Source organism: Balaenoptera physalus, assembly GCF_965194825.1.
Source record: "Balaenoptera physalus genome assembly, chromosome: 10".
Classification (NCBI taxonomy): domain Eukaryota; kingdom Metazoa; phylum Chordata; class Mammalia; order Artiodactyla; family Balaenopteridae; genus Balaenoptera; species Balaenoptera physalus.
The window spans coordinates 35,839,593-35,857,780 of NC_138889.1; the positions used below are offsets into that span (position 1 = coordinate 35,839,593).

General features: G+C 34.2%; 1 protein-coding gene across 2 annotated transcripts in view; it reads right to left on the reverse strand.

The window, feature by feature from the left end:
• Nucleotides 1–18,188, reverse strand: part of CNTN5 (contactin 5) — a 1,367,783-nt gene that overhangs the window by 164,202 nt on the left and 1,185,393 nt on the right. For both annotated transcript variants that reach the window (XM_082409880.1, XM_082409881.1), the window contains one exon: nt 16,679–16,854. In XM_082409880.1, the coding sequence (XP_082266006.1) occupies nt 16,679–16,854 (176 nt within the window). The remainder of the gene's footprint in view (nt 1–16,678; nt 16,855–18,188) is intronic.

An 18,188-nucleotide genomic window follows, 5' to 3' on the forward strand; every position in this document is an offset into this window, starting at 1 on the left:
CAGCATAACTGAGTAAAGGCACACAACAGCATTCCAAAGCTCAAAAACATATTACTTGTTTTAACATTAAGAATTATTGGTGGGTTACATTGATGACACAGTAAATGTAAAGCTTATGATGCTAGATAAGACCTCAATGACTGATTAAGAACTTCTAGAGGGGAAAAAGATGACATTTTTTAACAGCTTACTAAGGTCTTCAGATTTAACTAGAGCTTGATGTCATTAGGATGTTACAAGCTGATAGACTTAGTCTTTATTTTCAGCTTAGTCAAGCACATTTTATTATGTATCAATGATATAGAAATATTTCATTATATTTCTTTAAATTTATCTTGGCTGCACATGGGATTTCTATACAGACCCATATAAAATCTATATTTGAATTATCTTTTGGTATATTAAGCCACACAGTTGAGTTGATTTTTTAGGTCTTTTTGATTTCATACATTGACATTATAATCATGACAGATAAGAATTTCTTGGAGGATTTCCTGAAGGACTTTGACAGTATCCTTTGATGTTACCAGCTAAAAATCGACCTCATGGAAAATTAATTTTCTACCATTGTGTTCACAGGTGGAGCCTTCACCTTTGAGTTCAAGGACTTCAACAAATATGCCTAATACTCATTAAAAAACTTTGTCAAGTTTGCATGTCTTAATCAATATAGCTTAGTCATCTTTATTTTTATCTTCAAATGTCTTTTGGAAACTCCTAAAATCTTTTGAATTCTCAAGTCTAATATTTACTTGAAGAAAACACTCATATCCTACAATCTGTATCTTTTATTATACCTTAAAGCCACAGTTATAAGCACAGTAATAAACATAAATATGTTTCACAGGAAATAGAATTACTGAATGTAGAAGTTGCGAATATGAATTTGGACTAATTTTTCACTTCTACTATTGTCCTTAGGTTAGTCTATTATTATTACAGATTTGTATGATAAATTCTTAATTTAATTTTAAATTGTGAACAGCTTCATAAGTCTGTCCATTCTCTCCAACAGTTTAACCTCCAGCAAACTCAATGGTAATACAAATAATGATGCCACCATTCATTAATGAAAAACAGCTGGTATATGCTGGCTAAAAGAACCTATGAATTAATTTGGGTATGGAATATTCAGTGTATTTCATTTTAGCTTTAGATATCTCTTTTCATAATCTCTTTTCAGCGTTTCATAAATAAATATATCTGCTTTTGTTCCTATCAAATATAACTAAAGCACAGAAATCAGTAGAACCAATATTTGGAAGAGACATTTAACATGGATTATGTTAGGATAGATGAAGTAGCAAATATTATAATTGTCCTCAGAATATGCTACTTTTTTCTGAAATACTATTTAATTCATTTATTCTTTAATTACAAATTAATGTTTCTCTGTTAATTTTTTTCTTTATAACTGCTGCCAATTTTCTACTAACAAGTGAAGTGATTAATATTTCCTAACATTTAAAAAAAGAGAACATTAACCATATAAAATGGAAAAATAACCAGATTAAGTGCTTTAACTGACTTAGTTTTTTTAAAAAAGAGGTCAATTCAAATAGTGACTGGTTAATTTAGTCAGCAGTTGACCTAGTTTGTGTTGCTAGTGACAGCACATATTGAGTTTTAGTGTTGTGCAAATTACTATTTTTCCAAATGCTCTTTTTTTCCCCTACTTAACTCCACATGTATAATCTAGCTTCTGGTTTAGTCTTAAAAATACCATAACTGAAATTAAGGATCATTTTGCACGGTTTAGACTGTGTGGTAGATTGTTGCAGTAATGGTCCCAAAATTTTTCATGCCTTTCTGGATTCATACCCTTGGGGAGCCCCCTCCCACATTCATTGTGACTCACGAAGTGAAATGCATTGGTCAATGAGACCTTAGCAAACATGGAACAAACAGGTGACTGCAATGTGTGTGTGCATTGGAGACTGCTAATTTGGAGCCCTATTACAACCACATAGCATGGCCAAGGCGAGCCTGCTGAAGGATGAGAGACCACTTAGAGCAGAGACAACCATCCTAGCTGCCGTCTCCCCAAACAGCTTCTAGTTGACCTGATAGCTGACTGCATACTCATTAAGGAGCCAAGCTGAGACCAGCAGAAAAAACAACCATGTCCAGCTCAAATTATTGATCCATAGAATTGGATCATACATTTTGTAGAATTGGTTTTGCAGCAAAAGCTAACTAAAACAAAATTAGAATCATAATTGAATGAGATTTTTTGGGTCCTGGGATAAAGGTTGCAAGTTAGAGAAATGTAAAAAAATTGTGGCCAGAGGACAGATGGAGGTAAATTGCAAAAATGGCCTCAGTACTTTGCAGATCCCCCCTGCCATAGGGAATTTCCCCCTGCTTTGAATCTGGTATGGCCTTATGACTTGTTTTCACCAATAGAATGTGACAGAAGTGATATTGAGCAAGGTCTGAGTCTAAGCCTAAGGGATCATGATGCTTCTGCTCTCGGATCTTGGAACCCTGAGGTTTCCATATGAACAAGCCTGGGCTAGCCTGGTGGATGATGAGAAACACATGACCCATTTGACCCTGTATCCCCAGCCAACAGCCAGCTGATCTCCCACATTAGTGCCTCGAAGTTGGCTGACAGCTGACTATAGATGCATGAGTAAGTCTTTCCAAGACCAGCAGATGAACTCCAGCTGAGTCCAGCCCGATTTGCCAGCCCATAGAATCATGAGCTAAATAAATGATGCTTTGAAACCACTAAGTTTTGGGGTGGTTTGTTTTGCAGCAAAAATTCACTTATACAGACTGTTTGTTTAGTGGTCACCTCTATACATTCAGAATAACTACTCCTTAATTCTTTTTTCTTTTATTAATTTTTATTGGAGTATAGTTGCTTTACAATGTTGTGTCACTCTACTCCTTAATTCTTTACCTATAGTTATTCACAGGGTCAAAAGATGTGCAAAAAGTACTCATTGATATTTAAACTGTGAAATGTTCTTCTCTCTAAGATATTTATATCTCAACATATAAAATATATAAAAAAAAAAAAACAGACCAATGGATTATTCCAGTCACAATTTTGATATAAGATTAAACATGGTTAGAAACAGCAATGTGGGCAAAACCCAAAAAAACTTAACTAAGAAAAATGATCCTTAATTTACTCTGCCTGATTATTCTTAAAGGCACATGGAAACATTCTTATTGAAATGCTTGCATCTCTCACACTAGCTAGTTATTTTAAACACCAGAGACATTGCAGTAGCCTGTTCAGAGTCATTACTGATGTGATAGGAACAGTGAGCAAAGCATGTCACTTCTAGTATTACTTACTACTTAAGTGATGGATAATGGCAATTAGAGTGCAGGTTTCAGAAATGCTTTTAGGAAATACTACCACTATATTTAATAAGTACTTTAAAATAAATTTTGTCAGTATGCTATATTTGTTTGTGGGACTCTCAGCAATTAAAAAGGATAAAATGTAGTATTTTATAGTTTTGGTTAGGCTTCTTGATATGAAATCCTTGAACTGTTTAGTACAGTGTTGTATCTTCACAATTAATGTGTTCTAAATTATTTTAGCTAATTTTGCTTCAAAATGGTTAATTCTTTTGGTTTTATATATGGGTAAGGTGTATAATGAAAAATGGCTTGATTTTAGGGTGATTTAAAAATAGAAAGGTTATTACCTTACCTTGTACTAGTTGATTGAATATCTTTCAGTAGTAAACTTAGTTGAATTCAATTGAACATTAATTCTTAAGAACTAGTTTTTCTGCCAATGACATACTTGGTTAACAATTCACATTTCTCCTCCAGAGTTTTTTTCTTTCAACAGCATAATGTCTCAGTACTATAACATTTATCAAATTCAAGAGTTGTTTGACACTGTCTAGATTAAGATTTCTAGAAGGGAGAGATCATGCTTTACTCAGCCATACATTCCCTGCCCTGATATTGTGCTGTATATATGACAAGTAACCATTAAGCTTTTGTAAAGTGAATAAATGTATTAAAACTTTTCCTGATACTGGTATATTTCTTTTTTTATGTGGTAATTTAGCAGATGAGCAAAGAAATGAGAAAGTAACTCTGTGTAAGAGTATAAAATTGTATTTGTTTATACAATAATTAATTTAGCAAATACTTTATTTAGCAACTAATCTACCTGACATGATGCCAGGCACTGGCAATGGTTAGCAAAATAGGTATGATTCTTGTTTCAAAAATATATAATGTAATTAAGGAAAAAATATGGAAGAAAACAGAAATTCTGATTTTAGCCCCTGACTTTTAAAACTACATTTTATTCTTACAGCTGCTCCTAGAATAACAAGCAGTATCCTGAAAAAAATTACATAGTGCTTCTTGGGGATTTATCTAAATGACACTAAATATTGAACCTTAACAATATAATAGTTAATTTCTTTTTTATGTACTGCAGAGAAAGCTTCAAGCAACATGTAAATTTATGTAAAACACATATACTTATGCTAAGCAACAGTTTATCCCTGGATTTAATTTGAAGACATATAGCAGCTTTACTTTTGCTAAGAATATGTAACATGATATAATTGGAACCAAGAATAATCATGACCATTTATGTAACTTTCACAGGTGATATGGGAAGCTTTCTTTAAAATAGAATCACTACAGTACTGTATTAGATGAGGTTTGCTATAACTGTAAGATCACCACTGTTACTGGAATTTGGTAGACTTTTGTCTTTCATATTTTCCTCATTCTTAGTCTCTTCCTGGAACGTCTTTCCCCCTTCTACGTTCTCTCCCTGCTTTGCCTGCAATACTCTTTTTCTCCTTAAAGAATAGGCTTAGGTGTTATTTGGTTTAGGAAGTCTGCTCTTCTTCCACAGTTTGGATGATGTGTAACTTGGACCGAGTTCCCCGAACATATTTCTTTCAGTGCTCTTCCCACATATTGGTTTATATGCTTGTTCCTCTGTAAGACTCTAAGCTCCCCAAAGACGGTGCTCTATCTCAGTTGTAGTCATATACCTCCCACAGAATGTTTGCTATTGATTGCTACAGAATCCTCAGTTCCTGGACAGATGCCTAGCATATAGCCATTCAGTAAATCTTTATGGAACTGAGATAAACTCAGATTTCATCTATTGTACACTGATAAATACTCTATAAAGCCATCAATTATTCCTTAAAGATAATGATGTCATGCTTTCCAAATTCTCTAAGTTGATCTTTTCTACTTCCTTTATATAAGGGATATCAAATGAGGAAAGGAGTGAATGATAATAGCCCAATAGTTATTTCTAAAATTTCCTCCTTCTCTTTTTTTCAAGAGAGGAAACATCTTTGAGAGGCAACCTATTGATTATTAACTCTAGACTCCTAAATTTCACTTTTATGTTGTAATATGATAAAAATAGTCCATGAGAGAAACTGCAGGATTTTGAAAAGCTCCAAGCTAAACATATCATAACACTTAGGCACCCTTTAGAACTTAATACAAAACAGATGCAGAAAGAGAAATTGTGAAATAAAGGTAGAATTTCAAAGATGTCTTGAAAATAATGGCCTCTCAAAAACCCAGCTCTTTGAAAATTACTTTGAGGAATAATAACAGGAGTCAGTCTAAAACACAGTACTTACATGTCAATAGTATTTCAAAATGTAAAACACTGAACCATGTTTGCTTATAAAAATCCTAAACCTTATGTGGTATTAGGAAATAAGGACAGTCTTTTATTTACCGAGCCTTTCAGAAACTAAAAAGAATAATCTTTTATTATATATTATTCCAACAAGGTAAAAATTCTAGTATTGAGGACCTTATTATACTATGCATTTCATCACTCTGCAGGTTAAATTTTATCCCCTGGATACATAGATCTATGTAGGACATTCTTTTTAAAATAACAAAAAATCTATAAAACATATCAGTATTACTTCAACAAGATAACTAGAACCACTGTATATTTCTCTTTTATTAAGAACTCCTGGGATTATTATTTCCAGAGAAAACAATTACTTTTAGCACAATATCAAAAATATTGAAGCATTCATGTGAAGAAAAATGAATAAAACTATCAATTACTGTCATTTTCTATAATTATAATGGAAGTTAGAAACTTTTCTTGGTTAACAAAAAAGTAAAAAATGCTATTTAGATATTAAAGTCAACAACTTGTTTCTAAGCGGCCTAATCTAAATGGCTCATTTTTAGTTCATATACTCCTACATTCACTGATTCCTTTAGCAACTTCACAAATGTTTGTTTCATCTTTAATGCGCACAGTTACTGTGTAAGTTCAAAAAATAAATATGTTCCTAACTTCCAGAAATGTAAAGGCTAGAATCAAAGAATCAAGTCACATTTACAGTAGATTTTGATACTTGCTCTGGTGGAGGGATGGAATAGTTATAATGGAAGGACTGAGAGCACTGGGGGTGAGGAAGAGGGAAGAATCTGAACCCCTACTGGATATCTGACTTGAAAACTGGATTTTGGTGGCCAAAAACTCACATGAAACCAACCATTCTGTAAGTAACATACTTAGTAAGAACAGATATGATTTAAAGTGTCTCAAATGTGGAATTTATGCTCTACTCTCTTTGCCTGATCAGCAGTAAAAGAAATGTAACATATTGCATCTCATTTTCATTTTGAGAGAATTTTCAAAAGACTAAAAAGGGAAGGTGATAAAAAACAAGGGGTTCACACACTATAAAATGAAACAATTACAGCAGCCAGAAGAGTGAGCGTTAATTAATCAGAAAACACACCCACAGAACATCTGAAGAAGCAAGTGTAATAGGACATTTTAAGATTTTTTCAATTCATTCTCAGTAAATTTTACGGGAGGATTTTTTAAAACAATGTGTGATTTGATCTTACAGAACATACAATTTTAATGTTTTAATAGTGATCAAGTAACTAAGGTAAAAATAAGCTGAGTTGTCCAGCTAAAGAGGTGAGATTGCAGAGAAGAAACACAATCTCTTTCTGTCTTCAATTTTCAAAATGCCACTGTGAAGAATTACAGCTAGTTTTAGTTCTTCATATCTTTACTCATCAAATCAGATTTGGAATATCATTCATGGCAATGAAGTTTTCAGCTCAAAGAAGCTTGAATGGTAATAGTGGCTGTGCTATGAATGTGCCTGTGGTGCTCAGAACCTTCACACTGAGGCCTTTCACCCCTCTTCCTTCCTGGGCCTCAGTTTCTTCATTTGTATATAATTTGCCTGACTCGCAATGTTGTGGGAATCAAATGAAATAAAACATATGAGAGAGGAAGGGCAAAAGTTCTCTTCATTATGTAAAATTCTATTTATATATTTTAGCCTAGGTCTTAACCAGATAATAAAACTGTTTCAAGTTTATTCTGAAATGATTCACTAAACATTGAAGAGCCTGATTGGTAGGGTTGCCTTTAAAAATATATATAAAAGAAATGTATTTTTGACAAAGGCACAGAAGATTGCTCATAATAGTAAAGTTTACAAATGTTAGAAAAAAGAACTTGTATAGTGTAAATGTAACCACATAATCATAAACTTTATAGGAGTAACTTTAGATGAATATATGAAAATCTTATCAGCAATGAGAGTAATTGACCCAAAAATTCTAAAACGATGAAGGATATTTATCTATGTTATTCACAAGATGATATAATTTAAGATTAAACTGATTGAGAAAGAAGGAAATTTACAATGTTATCTCCCCAAATAGTTGTAGATATGCTCTAGGTTTGTTACTATATGTTGGGAGATAGTGTGGTATTGGAGTTCAGAATTCATTTGAATAATAACTCTTCCATACAATTGTTTAAGTTTGAAAAAGTTGTTTATCCTTCTGAATTTGTGTCTTTTTTTGTCAAAAACAAAACCCCAAATGAAAACAAAACCAATACCTACATCATAGGATATTTGTGGGAAGTAAAAGAAATGACGCTTGAAAACCTTAGCATGTTTCCAGCTACTTAGTAGGCATTCAGTGGATGAGAACTATAATCATCGCTTTTTATTATTACTCATACCTGCTTCAAGTGCTTTCTCGGTGATGACATTTGCCATCATGGCTGTCTTAGGTCAGGGTTTCAGAGAAACAGACTCTGAGATGGAGACTCCACTGGGGAATGCCATTGGGATCAGCGTTTATGGGGAACATGAAGAAAGCAGAATTGAGCAGAGGGGAAGTTTAACTGTGATGCAGTCATGACAAAAGCCTCAGTTTATCCCACAGGGAGCTCTGTAGCTGAGAGACCCTTCAGAGCTGTCCTGCTTTAAGGCAAGAGACTCGGCCTTTTTAACCATCCCTATGCATTCATCACCCTTACCCTTGGTTATGAGCTGGAGGGTGGGGCATAACTTAGGCCAGATAACACTCTTTGGCTGAGAGCTATTCCCAGACAGAGACTCAGCTTAGAGCCGTCAGCTGCCAATACTTTCTATGGCTTAGGGAAAGAGTGCCTCAGTCTTGAAAGGGGAATCTGGGCAACACTCCATAGCATCTACTACAATGGCCTCTGGTATCCTCAGGTAAATTGACATGATTAGTTATCCTTCCTAAGACGACTCATTTTAACAGGCCCATGAATCAATGTGAATGATGAATGGGAGAGGAGTACAAGAAAACAAGAAGGAGAGAGGTATTTTTAAAAATTACCAAGATTTGAATAGTGGCCTCTTAAGAAAGAAATAAAAAAGCAAACAAGGATTATGTACAAAATTAGAATATTGAGAAAAAATGAATATTAGGCTCTGAAGATAATTTAGGAACTCATTTCAGTAACGAGCATTTGATACTTTATTTACTAATTCATTTATTCATTCTAAACTGTTTAGTACATATATAATTTATAAAGATTTTGCTGTCTCATAAAAATAAGTCTCTGTCAGATTGGGATGGGGAAGGAGGTATGGAGTCAAACTCCATTGATTATTCTTCAATGTTCAATTCCATGATAATTAATAGAAATTTAGAGTAATAATGAATAAATACAATGGAAATTCTGAACTGAAACTCAAAATATTTGGAGGGTTATTTTGCATGAAAATTTATATTAGAAGTTTGTTACACATATTAGAAAGACTAATAAGTTTAAGCAAGTAATTCACTGTTGAAAATGACTTAGAATTAGGTAAGAACTTGGTTTAATAAACACCACTGGAAAAAATCAGATAGGTTTCATGGTCAAGGTTAAAAACAATAACAATGGTTGCAAAAACTTACTGGGGCCTACCAGTGGTCATATTACCAAAGACAGAAGCACTTCATTCAGGATTAAATATTTCTTTGATTGGGTTTGAGTTAATATATGCATGAAATGGGAAAATAATTTTGGAGAAAAACAAAACTTCCAAAAGGGAAAAAAATATGGAGTCCTAGATATGTAAGCACTTAATTTCTGGAGTTAGTGAGCTAAAAGCATATTTAATATCTGAAGTTTACAATCTAGGAAAGCAAATTCTGTTAAGAGATAAAGGAGTGTTTTCTATTTCTCACTGCCCACTTTTCCCCATCCAATAACCTGAAACATCTCACCTGGCTCTGATGACAATCTCTGGGAAGTATGGTACTTTTATCCTCTCAGAGATCACAGAACACAGGCTATTGATCTGATTTTTCTCAGCATGGCCAATACTAAAATTGCCTTTCTCTTCAAGAAGCTCTATTTTCCCTGTCTCTCTTTCAAAAAAAGAAACCCAAACCAAAAACGAAAAACAAAAAGTAAACCTGCAGTTCTGCACTAAAGCACATTGCAGAGAAACTAGTAACTTTTATATTACACATAATGCTATGTAAATGTATCATAAAGATAAAAACAGCTGTCAAAAGTGGAGCCTCTAAATGAACAAAAAAGCTCTATATGGTCACCATAATACCATACCCAGAAGGTCTGTTTTGGTGGACTATCTTTAAATGAACAAGTGAAGCTTGTGACTTAGATGGCTAAAACTGTCTTTTAATACGTGTGACTTTGGAAGCATTACCTGATTGGACTACATCTGACAAACTACAAAAAGTCATGAGGCACACTTCAAATTTTGCTTTGTGGGGCCAGATGCCAATTCGAATAAAAATGGAGGTGGATAATCAATATGGCGTTACCACCAGCTGTGATCATGATGGGATACTGTGGTCAACAGATTACTCAGGTGAAAAGCCCAAGAGTTAAGGAAGAGTCTCTCAAAAATAGGCTGCCTTCGATGTCATCTAAGGTAGTCATCTTCTATTCAGTTCCAAACTGGGCTAAAGTGAATGTCCAATTTTGCATAAAAAAGCAATGAAATCAACTATTCTGCAATATAATTTAGCAGAATTTTATGCAGTAGTTAATTAATTATGTTAAAACATGAAATAATGCAGTAGTGGGCTAAGCTGAGAAAATGCTTTTACAGTTTTTATTTTTATTGTTTATGTTTTTCTTCAACAAATATTGACAGAGTGGCTGTTGTATGGACATACAAAGTGATCAAAAATAAAACAGAATATTAGCCTTTGCTTTGGGGGACCCCATAGTTTAGCTTTGGGGGACCCCATAGTTTAGCTTATGTCATTAATACATAAAATGTCACAGAATCACAAATTTTAATGGCATATTTTGGTCATGTTCATGTGACTGCATGAAACATACACATACTAAGAAGATGTGCATTCTTTTCTGCCATGGGAACTATTACTACTTTGAGAAGAGAGTAGATGGAGGCACATTCTCTAACACAGACAAGCAGGGAGCATGGATGTAGTACACTTTCTGGAATGATCTGAAAATTCTTGGACCTTTGAGTGTAACCTCTCTTTAGCTCCCAGGCTTTGGTTGGTTATTACTCTATTCTGTCCTATTAAAGTGACAATGTAATTTCTTTTGTTAAACTAGGTGTAAGACTAGGAGAAAACTGTTATAAAGCTAATATATGCAGTCAAAAGATTACGGCAGAGTTCTGTACAGAAACTTGGTGAATTACCAGGATTCAGAGCAAGACAAAGATCCAGGAGGCAAGAAATTGAGTGATGAGGATGGACAAGCCCTTCGCCAGACAGGGAGGAGTATGGCTCAGAGTCCAGGAGGCCATACTACTTGGAAGTATGACTATTACTAGTGAGCAGAATGAGCCAAAGAGAACTTGTGACTTTGGTAGAACTGTTGATTCTCTGCCTTTCATACATTTTCTGATTGGTTATGAAGTGCCCCCAAGACTTACACCTGCTAATATGATGAAGAAGATGGTGCAGCAGATGGTCTCGAAGTCCTAAGAGCTTTGTGCCTCAGTAAACCCTGGCAGTATGTCCAGTGATTTCATTTATTTTTACAACATTAACTTTTATCCATCGGGAAAGAGAATGGTACCAGTTGAGCACTTGCTGTCTTCTACTCTGACACTTTTACTCCTTAAGAAATAGTGGTTAATTTCTAAGACGACAAACTAGGAACAGAAGTAACCATGATAAGAAGACTGACATAGGCTATGACTTTCAGCTAATAAAAAATCCTACGATATTAAGGAGTTTATATTCTGGCCCCTTCACCTACCTAATACTCCACACAAATCAGGGCTATGAATCAGGCATGTTCCCTTATGATTCCTATGCTCAGTGTACAGATTATCATAATTACTCCAACTTTCTAATTTTCTGACATTCAGATCTGGTTGGTAATGGAATGGACTATGTCAGAGGAGTGAGTTCCTCATCACTAAAAGGATTACAGTGGACACTGATGATACTGATGGAGAATCCATGTACCAATCTAGGACTAACTCAATAATCTCCAGGATCCCTCGTAACCCTGAGATACAATATCTTTTCTGATCTAAGGTTGACTTTCTCCTTTTTCTTTTCCTATCCTAATGCTACTCATCCTCTGAGGTCTAGGTCAGGTGGTACCTTCTTCCCAAATAATATTACTTTATATGATTGTTATGAGGAATTGATGAGCTATTGTACGTGTGTATATATACTTATATATATAAATATATATATAAAAGCTGAGTGCTTGGCATATAGCAGGTGCTAAATTAATTCCTTTCCTCACTTTTCTCCACAATGATAAAAAAATTCACATTAATCTCTTTCTTTTCTGGTCTCCAACAGTATTTGGCTCTAATAAAAAATTAGTAATTATTTTTATGGTCATATTTTTCTTGAATTACTTTATGTTCTATGCCATCTTTACATTTATTGAAGGCCAGAACCAAATCTCCCTTTTATTTTTATTTCCCACAGTTTATAGACAAGGGCTGAACACATAATGGTCAATGAATGTGGAGAGGGTAAGCTTTATAAAGGAGAATCAACATAATGTAGTTTAAAAGTCACAGTGTATTTAATATTGTTACCCCAATTTAGAATTCATGTGGCCTGGAAAAGTCTTATGCTTCTGTTTCCTCATTTAAAAATGGAGTCAAACATCCCTACTCTGCTTTCCTGAGTGTATTGTTATAACCAGAGGATTGAGTAAGTATGAAGGACCATCAAATAGTGCACTTTGATTTGGTTGCCCATTTAGTTGCAATTTATCACATTTGGAGAGCTCACCATGGAAAGGGCAATTCTTGTTTTGCCAACCTTCCTGATTACAAATGTTTGGCTTTTTTCTCTGCTCCAATAGGAACAAATTACAGGCTTCCATAATATTCAGTGTAACTGATCTTTATGCGTTGTAGGGATTAAAACTGGCTTACATCTTGAATGAATAATTAGGGATTTCAAGTCTCTGGAGAACAATGGATCACCATAGTCCTCCATTAAGACTGTGGCTTTGGAGTCACACACCATGTTCAGGTGTTGTTCAGACATCCTGAGAGTATTAAGAGGTTCTTAAAGACCTCTGACCAACATAAAAAATTGTGTCAAAACACAATTGTGTCAAAGCACGATTGCAAATGATTATTTGATAACAGGGTGGTTATTTAAGGCTGAAGCTTATAATGGTCGATTCCTCATTGTAACCTCTGCTTAACCTGCCTGGAATGAATGTAAAGTCTGCCTGCTGTTCAACCCCTGCTCCACACAGCTGTCAGAATTATCTTCTTAAAGAACAAATCTGAGTCACATGGCTCCCTGTTGCATTCCAAATAAAACCCAAATTCCATGGCTCAGAAATCAGTGCCTTTAACAATGACGCCTCTGCTGCTCTCCTTTAAATGTATTCAACAAATAGTGACTTATTCTCTACTCTGTGTCTTCACTATGCCATCAGGGCTATAGGTTCCTCACTGTTCCTGAGACGTGCTCTAAACTCTCTGCCTTGTCTTTGTTTCACCTGCTCGCTCTGTCTGAAATGCAGCTTCTCCTCCTAACCACCTGGCAAAATCCTACCAATCCAGGTCCAGTTCAAATACCAAATTCTTCTGCCATCTGTATGTAGAGTTCTCTGGTGATAGCACTGTGATAACAGATTACTAGCCCACCCTGCTGTCTGTCTCCTTAATCTGTGCTCTCTTAGGGGTGAAAGGCCATGTATTTTAACTTGGATCCTGCACAGCCCTTTGCTTGTACAATTGAATCTAAATTAAATCTTAAGAATAGCCTCACTAATTTGCCACCTTCAGTTAACTCATATCATTGCCAAAAAAGGGATTTGGGTGAGTTGGATCAAATGTTTACAGACTAATTGATTGTTTGGACCCTTTGAACAGTCGCTTCAGTAATGGAGTCACTCCAAAAATCAGTCAAATTGCTGGGTTTGTAAAACATGGCCTCAGTCAAGAGGCAAGAGAAATAGAAGCATTTTCATTATAGATTTCAAAGCAGTAGCTATAATTCTTCTAACCTGATGTGATTATATGTTTATTTATTCACTCTCTTGCAGTCCAAAAGCACTGTTTTATTTAAAACATAAATATACCTCATCTATAGATGTTATAAAAGTTACACATAAAATTTTTCCTAGAGCTTCATCTGTAAACCATTGGCTGTGTATAAAAGATATCACTATAACTAGTTGAAAAGTAGAGAACTTCATTAAGCTATATTTTGGCACTACAAGATGGAAAGTATCAACACAATTGGTATCTTTTTGTTTTTGTTTTTTTTCAGAGATTTGGTTGATTCATTTGACACTATGCAGTGTTAATATGCTTGAAATACATACCCCCCTTTCTCTGCTGATTCACCCCCATTCAATCACCCACTGGTGGGTTAGGGACAGGTCAGTTAACCTAAAGAGTACTTCAGTCAAAGGCACACTCTATTCCTGCTTAAGTCCTGAATCCTGCTGGGCTTTCTTACTCTGTTGGACTAGCCTAGACCCTTAAGGTCTCTTCAATGGCTCTCCTTTGAAACTCAAAGCAAACCATAGATTACCCCACTAGGCTCTTTTCTGAGCCCTGGCCTGCCCTCTTATTCCCAGAGTCTTCAATTGGCCTCTCAAACAGAAAGTATCCACATGACCAGAGGCCTTCCCAAATCTCGCTTCTTTATAACACTTTCATCCCTCCTTCTAAAACATGTTATTTCTCAGACATATTATATTTCACAAGGTGAAAGGCAGGATGGGGATAGAATGTTTTTCTTTTTTTTCTCTGACTTTTTCAAGTCACAGAATGGGATTCTCTCCCATGTATATCCTTGAAGCCAGCCAGGACCCAATCAGTGTTTGAGGTAATTGGGGTAGAGGGAATAGACAATTTCTTCTACACTTTGCAGTTTTGAAGCTTCCAAATATTTTAAGTACAAACATACTTCTATTAATTTTTTAAAATAAGCTAAAGTGATATATCCTACATAACCTTAAGCTAAATATTTTTCTCATTTCTCAATATATTAATTTGCTTTATTTTTCTATTCTGGAGTTTATTATCACTGTCTACAAACTGAGCTTAATTTATTATGGCTTGTAGCAATATAGGTTTGCATGGAGTAAGGAGTCAATTTTGTAATTCTCAAGGGCAGGAACAGCATATGTGTAAAGAGAGATACAGCAGGTATTATTAACTGCCAACCTTATGAAAAGGATTAAAGGTATTTATTGATACGAATGAATGGACATGAAACTGAAGTGGTAACATCTAAGAGACAAAAACAAGAATTCATATAATTTATCAGACCATTAATTTCTCTACTGATATTTTAAAATAAAAAGGGAGCCTGCTTCTATGAAGAAAGCCCAAAATTTAGTTTAGACATATTTTTTCTTTATATTTCTGATCACTCAAAATGAATGCTTACAGGTAATCCTAAGAAGAAATATTTTTGATGGTATATTTTTTTTGTTTTCAAATGTAATATTTTTGTGTCATATTTTTCTGGTTTTGTTTTATGACATTCATAGCATAAAATTTGTTCAAAATTTGAAGCTATGATCGACCCAAGGTAAATAAAAAAGAAAAATCGCAAATTCGAGGAAAATGAGTTTAACATGATCTAAATATTTTGTATATAACATAACCATTGACAATTAAAATTGATTTATTTAATGAGATGTGAATAATGCAGTTGGGTAATTTTTTCTTATTTATACAGTCTTTCTCACTAACTGCAAAGTAAATCAGGATGAAAGGAATAATTTAGAAGAAAATGTTTACTTTAAGTTACATTGGCAAATGCAACAAAGAAAATTCATTCTTACTATTCTGCTAATACAAATTTTTCAAATTCTAGAGTAAGAAGGAGTCTTAGAAATTATCTGGTCCAACTCCCTCAGTTTAGTGCTCTATGAGATTAATGCCAAGGCAAATCAAGTGACTGGCTTTTTGTTACACAGCTGATTAAGGACTGAGCTGGGTCTTGACCCAGAAAATTCCTTACTTTGGGCCTAGGACTTTTCCCACTGTATCACATTACCTTTAAAATAAAATTCAATCCAAGCCAAGTTTTATATGTTTGGGCTCATTACAGCTGTGGTCTACCAGTGCTTCCCAAAATGTTTACAGAAGAATAAACTGAAGTTAATAAGTGTGTGGCAGCATTTTAAATTGTATTTGTAGGCATAGTTTGTATTTGGATCCACCTCTTTAACCAATATAGAAGAGATATTTCAGCCAAAATCTCTCTCTGCCACCCAAGTTCCACTGCCTTTCTCTCTCTCCATCATTATGTTACTCTTTTATGTTTTAAAAAAGCCAGTGGGGGAAAAGATCATTTTTCTACTTCTCTGTTAAGACACTATGATCGTACTATAGAATTTGGTTCAAAAGATTTCTTACTCCATTTAGTTGATTGTCACATAGATATATAAAAGAAGATATTACAAGGAAAGATTTGGCAGATGAGAAATGAGCATGTCTGTGAATGTTTGTCTAAGGCTAATGTGCATTTCTGACTTTGGGTTGCATGTTTAAGCTGCATAGCCTGTGAGAGATTAAAGAATACCCAAGAATTACTATTTCTTCAGGAGTAGGACAGGCAGGCTTATTTCATTTATTTATTGTATCGTAATTGCTAAGAATGCTTTAAATAACACTTTTATGTTTATGTAGCCACATAACTTTTGAGAAGTAAAGTGTAAATATTGACAATACTAATCAAATAGAAAAAAATGGCAAAGAAATCAGATCTGCATAATCAAGTATTCTCAATTTCTTACTGGGGGTGTTTTAAATAAGTATTACTTTCAGTTTGACATAACATAAAATAATGAAATAAAATAATTGAATCAATTTGAATTTTGTCCTAATTTTTCCTTAACATTTCACAGATAAGAAAGTTTTTACATTTGAGTCTAAATTTCTAAAAGTATTATTACTCAAAGAATAAAATTTTATTAACTTACGGCCCTGATGCTTTCAAAATGTCCACCTTCTTTCTCGAAATCGATAGGCTGTCCTTTTAGTGTCCAGTAGAAAGTGACATCCAAACTAGCATCATGAATTGCTTTGCAGTTAAGGACGATGCTTTCTCCCACTGTTAACTCTGTTCTTTTAGGAGTAAGTTCTATTCTTGTAGGTTCTATAGAAATAAAGATACGTTAATTAGCATAACGTATAGTTTTCACCTTCATTCTGTATTTTAAATAATAGAGAAAAAAATTAAACAAGGAATCTATGTAATACAGTTGCTCCAGATACATATCTTTTAATAAACTATTATTAATTGAAATATTACCATTTTGTATGTTAGGGCATTTCACTAGGCATTTGTAGGGAACAGATGATTTAAAAGTCCCTATTCCTGTTAAGAAGTCAGCTTGGATGAAAAAGAGGAAAGACTACATAACTAGAAAGAGCATTTGGCGCTCTTGGAAGGAGGAACATTAGAAAAAAGAAGCTGTAGCCTCCCTGTCCACCTTCAAGGATCATCAAGTATAAATAAAATAATTTTTACGATAAAAAATGCTTCACATCTAAGGAGGAATAATTCAAGTGAGTTCACTTTAAAGGTTATACGGAGCACCTCCCTTCAAATTACTATCTTAAAGGAGATGAAAACTATACTACTACTACTATACCAGCTTGTATTCGCTTTATAGTTTACAAAACCTTGTAAGTAGAGGAGTAGAAGAGGCACCTCTGGCTCATTATAAAATATCCCCTTTGATAGACTGTGGATGCTTTAATTGAGATCTAAAAAAAAGGCAAAATATTGAATAGAAATGTTTTTTGAGAAAAAATGTTTACATTAACTATTTAATGATTCAGTTAAATTTTTAAAAAATAGATACATTTTTACTGGGTTTAGAGCAACTTTAAACCAATAAAGGCTAATACCAGCTGTACATCTAAGGGTTAGTTCAGCTAATGATCAAACAACTGCAATATGATATTTTTTTTGAATAAAGTAGGGAGGTGATGGAGACAGGATTTTGATACTTTCTTTTTTTCTAATTAGGTTCCTGATTGTAGATACCTCAAGAAGCCTGACACAGATGAAAAATTAGCCTAATTTTCCTATTTCAGCTCTACTGTTTGCAATAGCATAGTCTGATGAAGGACCATTGTTAACCACTGATAAGATCCTTTAATATGCAACGTCCTTCAAAGCAGTCTCAGAAAGAGTGATACCAGGAAAGGAATGCCACTGTAAATATTAACATTCTGGAAGTCAAATATTCTGTGTGGCATTCTAAATTCTGGCTTCATCAGAGAATACAGATCATCACAGCATATTGCAGTTTCAACTTTGTGAGAATTGGAATGTTCTGAGTAACTAAATATTCCACTTAACTCGTCATTAACAGAGAACATTTTTGTTATTATTAAATTTAAAAAGTCTGTGGATCCAGCATTGCCTCACTATGAAAAACGTTGTTTAGCACACACAAGGAATGAGACCCAGACTGGAAA